This window comes from Azolla caroliniana, unplaced genomic scaffold (genome assembly GCF_043228905.1).
Source record: "Azolla caroliniana isolate FFs.n. ecotype wild unplaced genomic scaffold, voAzoCaro1.0.p SCAF_10, whole genome shotgun sequence".
Taxonomy (NCBI): Eukaryota; Viridiplantae; Streptophyta; class Polypodiopsida; order Salviniales; family Salviniaceae; genus Azolla; species Azolla caroliniana.
In genome coordinates this window covers 2779809-2792843 of record NW_028230445.1, presented here as the reverse complement: position 1 = coordinate 2792843, position 13035 = coordinate 2779809, and the positions used below count along the sequence as shown (strand labels likewise).

General features: G+C 38.9%; 2 protein-coding genes across 5 annotated transcripts; one reads left to right on the top strand and one right to left on the bottom strand.

Annotated features, from left to right (window-relative positions):
- Window positions 1-787: 787 nt before the first annotated feature.
- Window positions 788-8930, top strand: LOC147858691 (inorganic pyrophosphatase TTM1-like). Of its 4 annotated transcripts, none has more exons than XM_087325799.1 (13): window positions 788-974; window positions 2083-2460; window positions 5257-5371; window positions 5446-5641; window positions 6406-6519; window positions 6604-6777; window positions 6882-7076; window positions 7151-7273; window positions 7354-7487; window positions 7822-7863; window positions 7961-8087; window positions 8157-8402; window positions 8489-8930. In XM_087325799.1, exons 2-13 carry the CDS (start codon window positions 2121-2123, stop codon window positions 8711-8713), a joined length of 2031 nt encoding a protein of 676 aa, XP_087181925.1. In that variant the 5' UTR covers window positions 788-974; window positions 2083-2120; the 3' UTR covers window positions 8714-8930. The 4 variants fall into 4 exon arrangements, with proteins under 4 accessions (XP_087181925.1, XP_087181924.1, XP_087181927.1 ...); XM_087325798.1 differs by having other exon boundaries at window positions 788-1063; XM_087325801.1 differs by lacking the exon at window positions 788-974 and adding an exon at window positions 1324-1422.
- Window positions 8931-9614: 684 nt separating this feature from the next.
- Window positions 9615-12398, bottom strand: LOC147858690 (high affinity nitrate transporter 2.4-like). Its single transcript, XM_087325803.1, has 4 exons — window positions 12376-12398; window positions 11215-12006; window positions 10615-11021; window positions 9615-10423 (listed from the first exon to the last, which is right to left on the bottom strand). Exons 2-4 carry the CDS (start codon window positions 11944-11946, stop codon window positions 10069-10071), a joined length of 1494 nt encoding a protein of 497 aa, XP_087181929.1. The 5' UTR covers window positions 11947-12006; window positions 12376-12398; the 3' UTR covers window positions 9615-10068.
- Window positions 12399-13035: the final 637 nt, after the last annotated feature.

Genomic DNA, 13035 nt, shown 5'->3' with positions numbered 1-13035 from the left:
CACTTTCAAGTTTTCGTCATTTTTATTAAGATGCGAGAGGCTCATACCAGACCCTTCAACAACTCCCCCCCCCCCCCCCCCCCCCCCTCCCCCGCTCCCCCTGCCCAGCAAACCGAACTAAAGTTGAATCGAATTGAACCGAACCGAATGAAACAATAATCAGGTTAAATCATCGAGCCTTGGTTTCGCGGTTTGATTTGGCTAGGGAATCAAATCGAACTCGGTTGGCTATAGGGAATCGAACGGGATCTTGGCTATAGGGAATCGAACGAGACTTTGTTGCCGATTCCGAGCAAAGCCCAGTATGGAGGAGCTCTATGGACGGGGTGGGTTGTGATGATGGTGATGGTGATGGTGATGGCGATGGTGATGGTAGGATTAATGAGGAGGGTATGTCCTGAGAATTTCTTAAAACCCTTCGAAGCTTTTTGCAGGGCAGCAGAGAGGAAGGAATAGACAGGAAAACACAGAGGACAGACATGTCAAGGAATCAAATCTTAGCAGGATATTGTATGATGATGATGGTCATGATCTCGTCTGCATCTCCTTGAAACCTTGCAGGGATCAAAAGCTAAAAGAATACGTAGAAGAATCAGAGAGATCACACGGTTCGTCTACATCCAATCATGGCTGCTTCATGCCAATGTTGATGATGATGACCGCAGATCAGGATTGGAGAAGAAGATGACTTCCTTCCTGTTTCTTCAAAGAATTAGCTGAAGGGTAAAGGAAAAGATCGCAGCCTGAAGTATTTAGAAGAGAAAAGATCGGTCGAAGAATTCTTGCAGTTGATCAAAACCTCACAGAAGCAAAAGATAAAAGACATCAGAAGGAGAAGCCAGAGAGCAAAGACTACGAACTTGAAACCTTTATAGATGCAGCAGACAAAGAAAGATCACAGAAGATGAAGAAAAAAGTCGCTGAAGAAACCTGTACAGAGAGACTGAAGAGAAAGATGACAGAAACTTAATAAGGTATTCATATCTTTGAATTCTAAATCGAATTGCAGACATCCTGAAAAAAAATTCTGAATGATCAAAATCCATGGATTCTATTCATGAATGTAAGTGCTCTGTTCTGTTACATGATCGGTGGACTCACTCTTCAGCACATTATTCTTCCATCAGAATCATTGTGAGAAAGGATTTGGTGAGTGCGAGAATAATGGATTTATGTACGAATGAGTGATGATTTATCTTGTCCCCACACATAAAAAGGAAAGGTTCTCTTTTCCTTTTCCTTCACTTTTCACATCCTTTCTACATTGCTCAATCTTTTGATGGTAGTGTGTGCGAATGTGAATGTGAGTGTCTGTGTGTGTGTGTGACAGAGATGTCAGTGATTACTAATAGCTTGAAACTTTTTCTTTCTGAGCTCAGTTTTTTATTAGTGGATAGAGAGCTGTGGGCTGACTACTTACAGGTTCCAATTCTTCTTTTGTATTGCTCTGTCTTTTGAGAGATGATAGAGAGAGAGAGAGAGAGAGAGAGAGAGAGGAGAACCCGATTGCTTGCCTATAGGTTGGAATTGTAATTTCTATATATGCTCAGTCTTGTATAGTCTGCAGAGAGAAGCCTGAGGCTTACTTATGGATTGGAATGTTTCTTTCTATATAAGATCAGTTTCAGATAGTGTAGATAGAGATTCCTGTGGATTACTTATAGATTGGAATGGTTTTTTTTCTACGCTTTGCTCAGTGTCTTATAGTTTATAGAGAATACTTCCATTTATACCTTCTTTTTCTTTGCAATACTGCTGTCAACTCACAACCATGAGAAATTTCGAGTGAAAGTACTATCTTGATGTCAAGATGTTCTTTCTGTGATTAGTTCTTGATAGTTTATAGAGAGATCTTTCCCTTCCCTTCATATATTTCGCTTTCCTAGAAACTTTAGTGTCTACTACAGGAGTTTTCTACTGATGAAAATCTGAATAAAAAGACTAAATTGATGTGATGCTATTTTTTTTTCTGCTATATGTTAATAGTGACATTTGAAACCACTGTACATTTCAATGGAGATGGTCTATGTCCGCGATGTGTCAATAGACTTGATGCTAATGGACACCTTTATTTTATGCCAGATGTAAAATCTTGGATTGTGCTAACTTGATTTCATCTAATGGACACTAAAATGAAAAGTCTTGTCTCGCCAAATGGTCGAAAGGCTGGACTCCTCAAAAATCAACTGCAATTAGTCAAAAGAAAAGAGCACGATCGATATGAGATTCTGCCAATTGAAGAGTCTCTTTCTTTTGAAAAAGGGTTATATATATTTGTTCGTGCTTGCCAACTCCTGGCTCAAAAGATGGATGGTGTGATTTTCGTGGGTTTGGCTGGTGCTTCCGGAGCTGGAAAGACTGTGTTTTGTGAAAAGCTAATTGGATTCATGCCTGGAATTGCGACTATATCTATGGACAACTACAATGATTCGAGCCGACTCATCGATGAGAACTATGATGGTAACATGTTTGTCATGACGTTTAGAATTGTAATAAACTGTCTGTCTTTGATTAACTGTTAGGCAGTCACCCCCTATATGTTTATATCTTATTGTGCAGCAGCATTTGTTCAATATTTGTATTTTAACAAACGAATGACAAACCAATGCTGTGTCTCGTTGCCTATATATACATTTTTCAATAATGAAATAGCTCGATAATAACTTCTACATATTCTAATGTGGCATTTGAGGTGTTCAAGTAAAGTATATGGGCGTTATTTAACTACTATTCTTCCTTTAAGATTTTCCCAATTTGATTTAACTCTCAAGTTCTTGAGTTTGAGTAGCGTTTCATTTTTTATACATTGCTACTATTGCTCATGTTGGTTTAGAGGCCAATAGTTAAAACTTGCAGTAATTTGCATGTATGGGAAGAGCATAATCTGAAGGTGAGATGGTTTCTATCATAAAGTTGGGTTTCCCTATATTTTAGGCAATCTTGAGGCAATGTATTCTATGCAATATGGGATGGTTAATGTGTAGCAAGGGACAATAGGTAAATTGACATAGGATTCTGGCGGAACATCTTAGCTAAGCTTGTTGGACGAGACAACAAGTCATCTGGAAAAATATGATCCAAAATATCTTGAGGGCTTGCAGTTGCTGCCTTATATGCAAAAGAAATTGTTTATAAGAGAAGCCTCGTTGCTTCAAGCCTGTTGGAATGAACCTGAAGATAAGAACCCACTTCTGTGCAAGAGGCACGGGAGGTGAAGGATCCACATGCTTATACTACCTTATGAGCTCTGCTACATCTCTGAAGGTAGCTGCTCAGTTTGGATCAAAGAAGATATCTAAAGAGCTCTGGGATGCTTTGTACTCAAGGTATGATGGCCATCGGATTAAAGGCTGATTCACTTCCAAATGCAAGGATTTAAGGATTCATGAAGGTGAATCTATTACTGGAAAAATTATTGCTTTGCCTGGTTAAGGGATAAGCTGGCAGCTGTTGACAATATCCTTGCAGAAAGGGAATTATCTTTGCTCCTTTTCTCTTAGTAGACCTTTGAAGTTTGTAAATACAATTGCTATATCAATTCCATTCCTACTTTTGAGTCTCTTGTACTATTGATAAGGAAGACGGAAAAACTGTAAAGAGTGCAGTCAATGCATCGTAAAATGATGTCTCGTCTATGAGAACAATAAACCAAGATAAATATAACTAAATTAGTAAAACTGCCTAAGGTACAAGATATTCTTTTTAGGTAGGCCTTTAATATCCTGAGTTTTGATGGGCTGAAACGTCTGCCTTTGAAATATCACCAACATCTTGTTGGAGGGTGACAGCCCTAGAGCTCATCTCTCCTTTCTGCAATCTCTCTCTAGATTTACTTTAGTCCACCATTTTTACACTTGACTTTTGAACGTACCACTACTTCATTACATCATTTAATGCATATGTTCTTTTCTCTCCAGTCCTCTACCATATTAACTCATTATGTACCTAGGAATATTTTATCTGCTCTCATAAATGCATGGGTTACAAAACCCACACTCATAAGTATTTGATGGCTTTGAGCCTCAGGAAGAAGTATAGTTCTTGTTTTAGTTTATTGTTCAGCTGCAGCTAGCCTCTTTGGCATCTTACAACTGTTCATAATAGTTTTCTCACACATCGGCCTATCCAAGGTGGAGAGGCCCCCGGAGTGGGGGAATTTGGCATCTTTTGGTGCCTGGTGATAGTTTCCCGAATTTGTTGACAATAAGGGCGATTAGACCGTGGTATAGATAATAGTGGCGTATGTGGACGACAAATTGCTGCTATGTGATTGAATATTATGATCAAGACTCTATCTGTGCAGCCCTTGATTGACTTATAGCAAGAAGAGCTAAAGGTGGGGAGATTTGTATAATCTAAATTAGCTTGACATGCAGCCCCACAATCACAAATTTTTTGGATCTTGCAAATATGGTGCTTGAAGTTTTCGCCAAGAGTAAACTTTATTATTATTATGTATAGGTAGGTTTCGTTTTCTACCTACTCAATGCATTGATTTAGGGAGAGTGATCGTAGCTTGCATTGAATCAAGAAAAGTGTGTGTGAATTGGCAGGAAGAGAAGTAACATCTAAATCCTTTTCCTCATGAAGCTAAATCTCATGCAAAAGATTGCACCATAATTCTTGTAATAGCCAGTGAGCTGATTTCAGTTATCTTGGCAATGCTGTAATTGGCTCTTTGATGACAAATACTTCCCTTCATTAGCATATTTAGCAAACTGCAAAGAATGAGAGATGACAATGTAGAATGTGGCAGCCCATTATGTATAATGATGCCTCTGATGCATGAAGGTTTGCCCACATGAAGGCGTCTCTGCAAATCTCCAAGCATTAGAGATGCCTCCAGATTGGCAGTGAGAGCCAAACTAGGCTCCCAATTGTGCACTGTCGAAAGAATTATAGGTTTAACAAGAGTATCGAATAGACCCATGGCTCTTGGAACCATGAAGACATCTTCTCTGTCTCCAACATAATGCCTCATATCCCATAGTATATCGGGCCTGTATAGCTCCTCTCATGGAGTCCTGGGAACATGAATGTGATGACTGGTCACAAATTGAGTGTCTATATGATGTGAGATTCTAGGATGAAGGCAGTTTACATCCTAAATATTTGTGTGAATGAGAATTGAGCAATACCAAGTGGCAAGGACAGAACAGAATAAGCATACTTCAAAATACTTATGTGGTTTGCTGCATTAAATGCAACTTATTGTCGCTTGATAATGACAGTGATGGAATGTATCTTTCCCCACAGATCCAAGATTGACTGACTATGACCTGCTGCTTCAAAACATAAATGAGTTGAAAGCTGGTAAAGATGTAGAAATCCCAATATATGATTTCAAGCTCAGTCGCAGAGTGGGTTACAGGTTCGGAGTGTTTCTAATGCTGGTGTGACTGCATTCAATTTTCTTCTTTTTTCTTATGTTCTTTTCTTCTATAGATGCCTGAAAGTACCACCTTCAAGAATTGTGGTCATTGAAGGGATTTATGCACTCAATGAGAAGCTTCGTCCGTTTCTGGATTTACGTGTAGCTGTCAAAGGAGGTGTGCATTTTGATCTTGTGAAAAGGGTATTACGGGACATCAATCGGGCTGGTCAAGAACCTGAAGAGATCATCCATCAAATATCAGAGACGGTAGGTGTTGCTACTATTCTGCAGATCTTTGCATTTATATATTAATCTTAGATTATTGTGTATTCAATGTGGAGAATGAAAGCAAGCTGGTAGAAAATATACAATTATAGTACTAGAGAGTATCAAGGTGTTGTTAGAGTAGGATCCCCATCTAAGAAATTGTAATTAACATTCTTGGATCCCGTCTTAATCAGGTGGAAGAAGAGTCTAAATAAGCATCTTGTCAATCCCACCAACACTGAAATTGCCCCTTTTGAGGTTCAAATTTGATCCTCATCTTCTATATCCAAGAGCCCATTACTAGTTCCTCACAAAATATCTAACTACTTGTAGAGGTAGATCTCTCATGTCAGCAACGTTGTGCTTAAATCAATTATCCAGTTGTTTCACTTGTGTAGGAAAGTAGAAACTACATATTTGAATACCTAGTTAAGTCATGAAACTATCCTCTTAAATAAAAGATGCATCTGGGCTGATTTTAAGGCAATGATTTCTGGAGGTACCATAAAAATAAGAAGAAGTTTGCCTTAAAAAGTGAAATTCCCCATAGTATAATGGAGATACTACTAAATTATAGAGATATCGAACATAAAAGGTGGAATATTCTTTTTAATCAGTTAAATTGGTGGCTAACAAATGAACCTTCACCTTTCCAAATGCCTCATTTGCAATACCAGCATGGTGATGTGCACATTAATGTGATGCTGAGGAGACATTAACATGGTGATACAACATATTTTTTCATATCTTTTTGTTATTTATAGGTTTATCCCATGTACAAAGCTTTCATTGAGCCTGATCTTGGAACTGCGCACATAAAAATCATTAACAAATTTAACCCTTTTTCTGGCTTCCAAAACCCGACTTACATTTTGAAGGCAAGTTGAAAACCTGAGTTTATTGTGTTTTGGTAAATTGGAATTGTTGCTTTCTTACTGAGATAGTGTTCTTGTCACTGTTAGTCTGCTCAAGCTGTATCAGAAGAGAAAATAAGGCTGGTTCTCTCTCCTAACCATGCAGAGTTGAATGAAGAGACATATGATATCTATCTCTTGCCCCCCGGTGAAGATCCAGAGACTTGCCAGTCATACCTGCGTATGCGCAATCGTGATGGAAAATATAGTCTTATGTTTGAGGTAATCTGTTTGCTATTTGCAGAAGAATATATATTTTTATGTTTTTAATTATCCTTTGGTACATCTTTTTGGTTTGTAATCTGCATTTACCAATCTTGGGACAGGAAATTGTCGTGGATGGTCCATTCTTAATATCCCCCAGAATAACGTTTGAAGTGAGTGTCCGACTGCTGGGGGGTTTGATGGCTCTCGGTTATACCATAACCACCATATTGAAAAGATCAAGTCATGTTTTCTCTGATGAGAAGTTATGCATCAAAATTGATAAGCTGGAACAGCTGCAACGAAATTACGTACAGGTATTATCTACGGGATGCTTACAAGCTACATTGATATTTTTTTAAGTGGTTGATTGCAAACTCTTGCCATACAGGTTCAGGGAAAAGAAAGAAATTTGGTTGCTGAAGCTGGCAAAACTTTAGGTCTTGATGGTTCCTATATACCTCATTCATATATAGAACAAATTCAGCGGGAAAAGCTGATTTCAGGCCTAGTGGTAAAACTGTGGACAATATGTTCCTAATTTTTAAAAATATTATACAAATTGAAATTTGATCAACTGTATTTTCTCTCCAGGGACCTTCAGAGGACTTGAAAACAAAGCTGAGTCTTCATGAAGATGTATTGAGTCCACGACCTCCAACCACGCCACTATCTAAGTCTTTGACAATTAACAAGAAAGGCGTTTGCCAAACTGTGTATAGCAAAAGGTATCTCAATTCAGTGTCTCTCACTGCGCACGCATGTGGAAGTATTGAAGGCAGAACACCAAAATACCCTGAACTTGTTGGGTAGTGATGAGAATAGTCCTAAGTCTTAAAAATTTACCTGCATATCCCTTGGAATACAAAGCTCACTGCGACATAGGGTAATATGGTGACTTTTTGAAAACCCAAGGGTGCTAAATCATACACAAGTTTAGGGTTCTTTTGGTGTTTTACCCAAGTTTTAATGTCTTATGATTATACATAGATTACAAGATGCATGAGTAGTCAGTGGTTGTCAAATTTCTTTGGGACATTGTTAAGGAAACTATGTGCTCAGTTTGCAGTGGGAGCAAAATGAAAGCAAAGATGTATCTTTGAGGTATGTGATCAAAGATGTATATATGTTTGAATTGCATGATTACAGCTCATTGGTTATCATATTGTGAAAACATACCAACTTTATGTCATTGTTATAGCGTGCCAACTGGGGAAAGTCGTTCACAACACAATCGGCGGACGTTTGCTAAAAAGCAGATGTCTCTAGTAGTATCAAATGGAAATTATGATGATGAAAGGCAGCTGAATTCACCGGCTGGTTATGAGGTATTTCTATTAAAGTTAATTGGTTTGTTTTTCTTTCAAATATTTATCTGTCCTTCTGCTTTTGAGTAGGGATCTGTGCATCTTCTAGAGAAACTGTCATCTGTGAATGAACGGCTAGAGGAAATATCATCGAGACTTGGTAATGTTGAGAGTAAGCTGGATTCCGTCTTTATTGACATTTCATCCTCTCAGAACAGTTATGTAGCACAAAAGAACACCCTAGCCCGCTGCATTTCTCAGCAAAGCATTTCATCTCAACTGGTCTCTGGCAATGGCAACTCTCCAGATGTAGCAGATCCTTTGCTTTATGAGGAGGTATTACACATGCATTTCTGTGTGTGTGATTGTTTTAATATTTTCTCAATGCATGAGCTTCTGATTTCTCTTGCTGTTGAGTACAGGTAAAGGGTCTTGGTAGGGGTCAGCAGCAGTTGAGGCAGCAACTGGATATGGTTAATGCTCGTCTCCATGATTTTTTTAGTGATAAACAATCTCGAAATCAAAGAAACTCCTGGCGATATGACGATCTCTTTGGTATCACAACTGAGCAGTTCAAAACTATGCTGGGATTGGGTGCTCTTGCTTTAGGTTTCATCATTGGTGTCAAAGCTTTACAAAGAGCTTGACGTGTGAATTCAAATAAGTATTATGTTCATGCAAGCTCAATTCATATAGCTTCTTGTATATTTGACTTGGAACACCTTGGAAATTTGAGGAGTAGGGACATTATTTATTTATCAGAACAGTAAGATTGAATTAACCCAACCTGTACTGTATATCATACTTGCAAAAAGCAAATATAGAAGTATCAGCAAAAAGCAAATACTCTTTCACTTGCCAAAAGACATTGTGCATGCCTAGTGGGATGAGCCTTCAAGATTCTTGGGATTAATCATTAGAAGAAATATTTGCATTGGTTGAATACTCAGTTGTATGACTCATTTTGAGAAGAATTCTTGGAATTAAGTCATAAAAATTTGTTTAAATAGTTTGGAGACTGAGTTGTAATACATCTTTATTACTGGTAGAAAGACTACCGTATACACAATTCTTATGTTTCAACTCACGTGCGAGAAAGGGTGGATCCAGCTCTGATATCCATAACTTGACTAAAACAGTCCATTTATGCATTCATGAGATTTTTTATTGCAGCCATGGCAACCAATACATTATTTTGGTCCTATATCCCTACATCTATTAACCTGTCTTCAATGAAGACATTCATGATCAATCTATCAGGATGGGATAGATCTGTATTTCAAAATTTGTTCTGGGAAGGAACCTTTTTAACGAGTGCAGTAAATATATATTCTATAATTGGCAGGATGCTTGTAAAAGTTTTGATCAGGCATCAAGATGTTACATTAACCTTTTGATAAAGGAAATGCAAAGTAAAATATGTGAATATGATGACCATAGTTAACATAATCCCTGTATTCTTTATGTTGGACCTTTTGAATTTGAAGTAAAGAGCAACGTTCATTCAGCAAAAGTGCCAAAAGTTTTAACATACTAAACTTATGTGTGGGGAATTTTAGTTGTAGGTTTAATAATGAAACACTTGCACAACTTTTATATGGTGAACCAAAACCTTGGAGGATATGTATAATCTTCTACATAGGCTGCAGAGTGGATTGATTAGAGATACTCTTATTAGTCACCTTTCCCCATTGCAAAGGACTACGCTCAACACCCATAGTAGTTAATTATAGCCAACCAAGGTTTACAGTTAACCATCTCATAAAGGATGTTGAACACTATGAAAGTTCATAATTTTGCTTGTTATGATGGTTACAAAAACTTGATCATACCTTGGAATCACGAAAGAAGAGAATCAAGACATTGTTATTTAGGTTTCATGGTGATGGAGAAGGCGATTAAAATATGTGGCAAATCTTATATCATGTCCTTTTGACAATATCGCAAAGTTCCCATCACATCCTCAGATGTGTTAGAAATACATGTCCAAAATTAAGACATTTTAAGGTGTTTGTGACACTGGACTTGATGCCGAGGCCACACGTTTACCTCGTTCACCTTTAGTGTTATCGGCGAATTTCAAGCTAGCATGGTGCTTCCCTAGTTCTTGCTCAGCAGGAGACCATTCCTTGATATAGTATACCTCTTCAGCTGCATGTTTTGGTGGGCAGACCATCCCACCCCATTGTGGGAAGTAAATTAAAAGAAGAGGCAATGTGCAACATACAATCATAATGCCCATTTGCACAATGCCAGTTTCGGTGGACTTGGTCGAACTAGTGAAGAAGATGAGTTGAGTGACCATCGAGCCAAAGTTGCCTCCCGCACCGGTAATTCCAGAGATAACACCTAATGATCTACAAGCCATCGAAATACGACAAAATCATCAATTTTATACTATCACAACAAAATCTCTAATGGTGTTAATATTATGCACACACACACATATCTATCTATCTATCTATCTATCTATCTATATGTAAATAACAGAAATCTCTAATTTGATGATAGCAATATTGTAAGGTCCCAATATGTATGTGCATCAAACCTATGTGATACAAATGGTATGATCCCAAATGTAGCCCCACATGCAGCTTCAGTAAAGCAGGAGAAAAGAATCATGGCTATGATGGCTCCTCCCAAATTTCCAACCAATCCCAGTGCTATGCAAAACACACCACCCATTGTTTGAATAAGCCAGAGTGTCCATAATCGGCCACGCATGCCGTATGGACGAGCTATCCAATCCGACAATACACCTCCGAATGGTCGAGTGACGATATTGGCGAGACCGAACGCCGAGCCGATAATGCCAGCCGTGTGCAAGTTGAGGTTGAATTTGTCATAGAAGTATTGTGCTATGATGTTGTCCACGGTGAGCTCGACACCAAAGCAATACCCATATGCTAGGGCAAGTACCCATGTCCTATAGTTGGTAACAGCATTAATCACCACCTAGGAAAATTAAATAGTAAAGGGAAGACAACATTATTAGATATAGCAAGTACATGAAGACACATACTACACAAGCATACATTTGTTTCACATGGAGACAAAAAACAAAGTTGATTTTTTGGGTTCTTGAAAAAAGCTTTGCAAAAGAAGAAGAAGAAGAAGAGAGGGGCTGGATCTTCATGTCCATGGATACCTTTGAGAAGTTGTCCTTGACTTTGAGACCTTTGGCCTTGAGTTCCTTCACATTCCCATCAGGCAAGTCTTGGGCGAAGAAGAGGACAAAGAGACCGATGAGGATGTGCATAGTGCCGGGGACGAAGAAGGCGAGGCGCCATGCGGTGAAGCTCGGAGATCTCAAAGGACCATTAATGAGCTCGAAGATTAGAGGCATAATGAGTTGGGTGAAACCACCACCAAGGTTACCCCAACCCGCGGTGATACCATTGGCCGTGCCGACTATAGATGCCGAGAACATGGTGCTCATCCAGAACTGGCAAGACACGAAAGTGGCTAGGGAAAACCCGATGAAGAAACGCGACAAGATGAAGCCGACTGTGGTGGACACCGTGGCCATGCAAAAGATTGCCGGGGCCGTAAGCATGACCAATGATGCACAAGCATAGCGAGGTCCAATCAAATCACATAATGCCCCCATGATGATTCGAGACATGATGGCTCCAGTGACCGAGGCTATGCCCGCATTGCCGATGTCTTTCTTGGTTAGGTCTAGATTGTCTCTTATGATGGGTAGCAATGGAGCCGCCGCGAAGCTGGACACGAAACATATGAAGAATGATAGCCATGCAAGGTGGAATGCCCTCATGTGCGGCTTCTCGAATGACCACAATCTGATCTTTTTCGCCTTGTTCTCCGAGTCTACTGGCATTGCCCATGATGATGGCTCTTGTGTTGAGTCCATCATCATCACCGTCCCTCTGATCGAATTAGCTCAGTTCATAGCCATGTACCATGACGCCATTTAGTCCTAATTCATCACAATTAAGAAGTTAAGTTCCCTATATATATTAAAATTGCCTATAAGTAAACCACAAATTTGAATCTGTATGTTTTCTCATGAAATTTACTCAGCAAATAAATATCTTAGGTCAAGCTAATGAATGATTATGCGGACGCTCGAGATTCGATTTACTGGTGAATTGTGTAAAATTAAAATACATGATTCAGGCAAGGCAAATCCACTTAAATATAAAATTTAAGAAACATATGGCACTGATTAGTGATGGAAGCTGCCCAATGAAGTGTCATGTCAAAATCAAGCAAACCAAAGTACATATGTATAAAGAAGGGAAGAGTCCATATGATTGAGCACTAGTTGATAATATTGAGCACTAACCTCAATAGAGCTATGAAGAAGATGAAGGAATGAATGAATTTGTGGTATGTGGCCTTACCATTTGTATAAAAAGGAAAGAGAGAGAGAGAGAGAGAGAGAGAGAGACACACACACACACACACACACACACACACACACACACACACACACACATACAGATGACCCATTAGTCAACGAAGAATAGAACACCAAAAGTCAACATATGCCATGCCTTCTTTTCTTCAATACTTTCTTTTCTTTTACTCCTTTCCATAGCACATGTTCATCTCTCTCTCTCTCTCTTTCTCTCTCTTCCAAAGGTGGGTCCCTAACAACAACGTGTGTGTGTGTTTGTCTGTGTCCATGTGCATACGCTTGGTGTCACGTGCCTTTCATTGACGGTATTTTTGTTGCTAAGCTTTTACTGTCCCCCCTGCCTTCTAGTCTTTCTTTCGGACCATCCCGTTTGTAAAGAAAACCTTGTGTTACATCCAATCCCCTTTCTTCTGGAAGATCGTATGCGAGAGAGAACCTTTTGTGCCTCAATCGCAAAACCACAAGATGTTTCATTTTTTGAAAATATATCCTGGAGTACTTTGAAAAAATCCCGAATAGTCCCAAGAAAAAAGTTACGGTTTCATAGGGGGTGATAAGGACCACGTCGCATTCTAAAAGTATGGA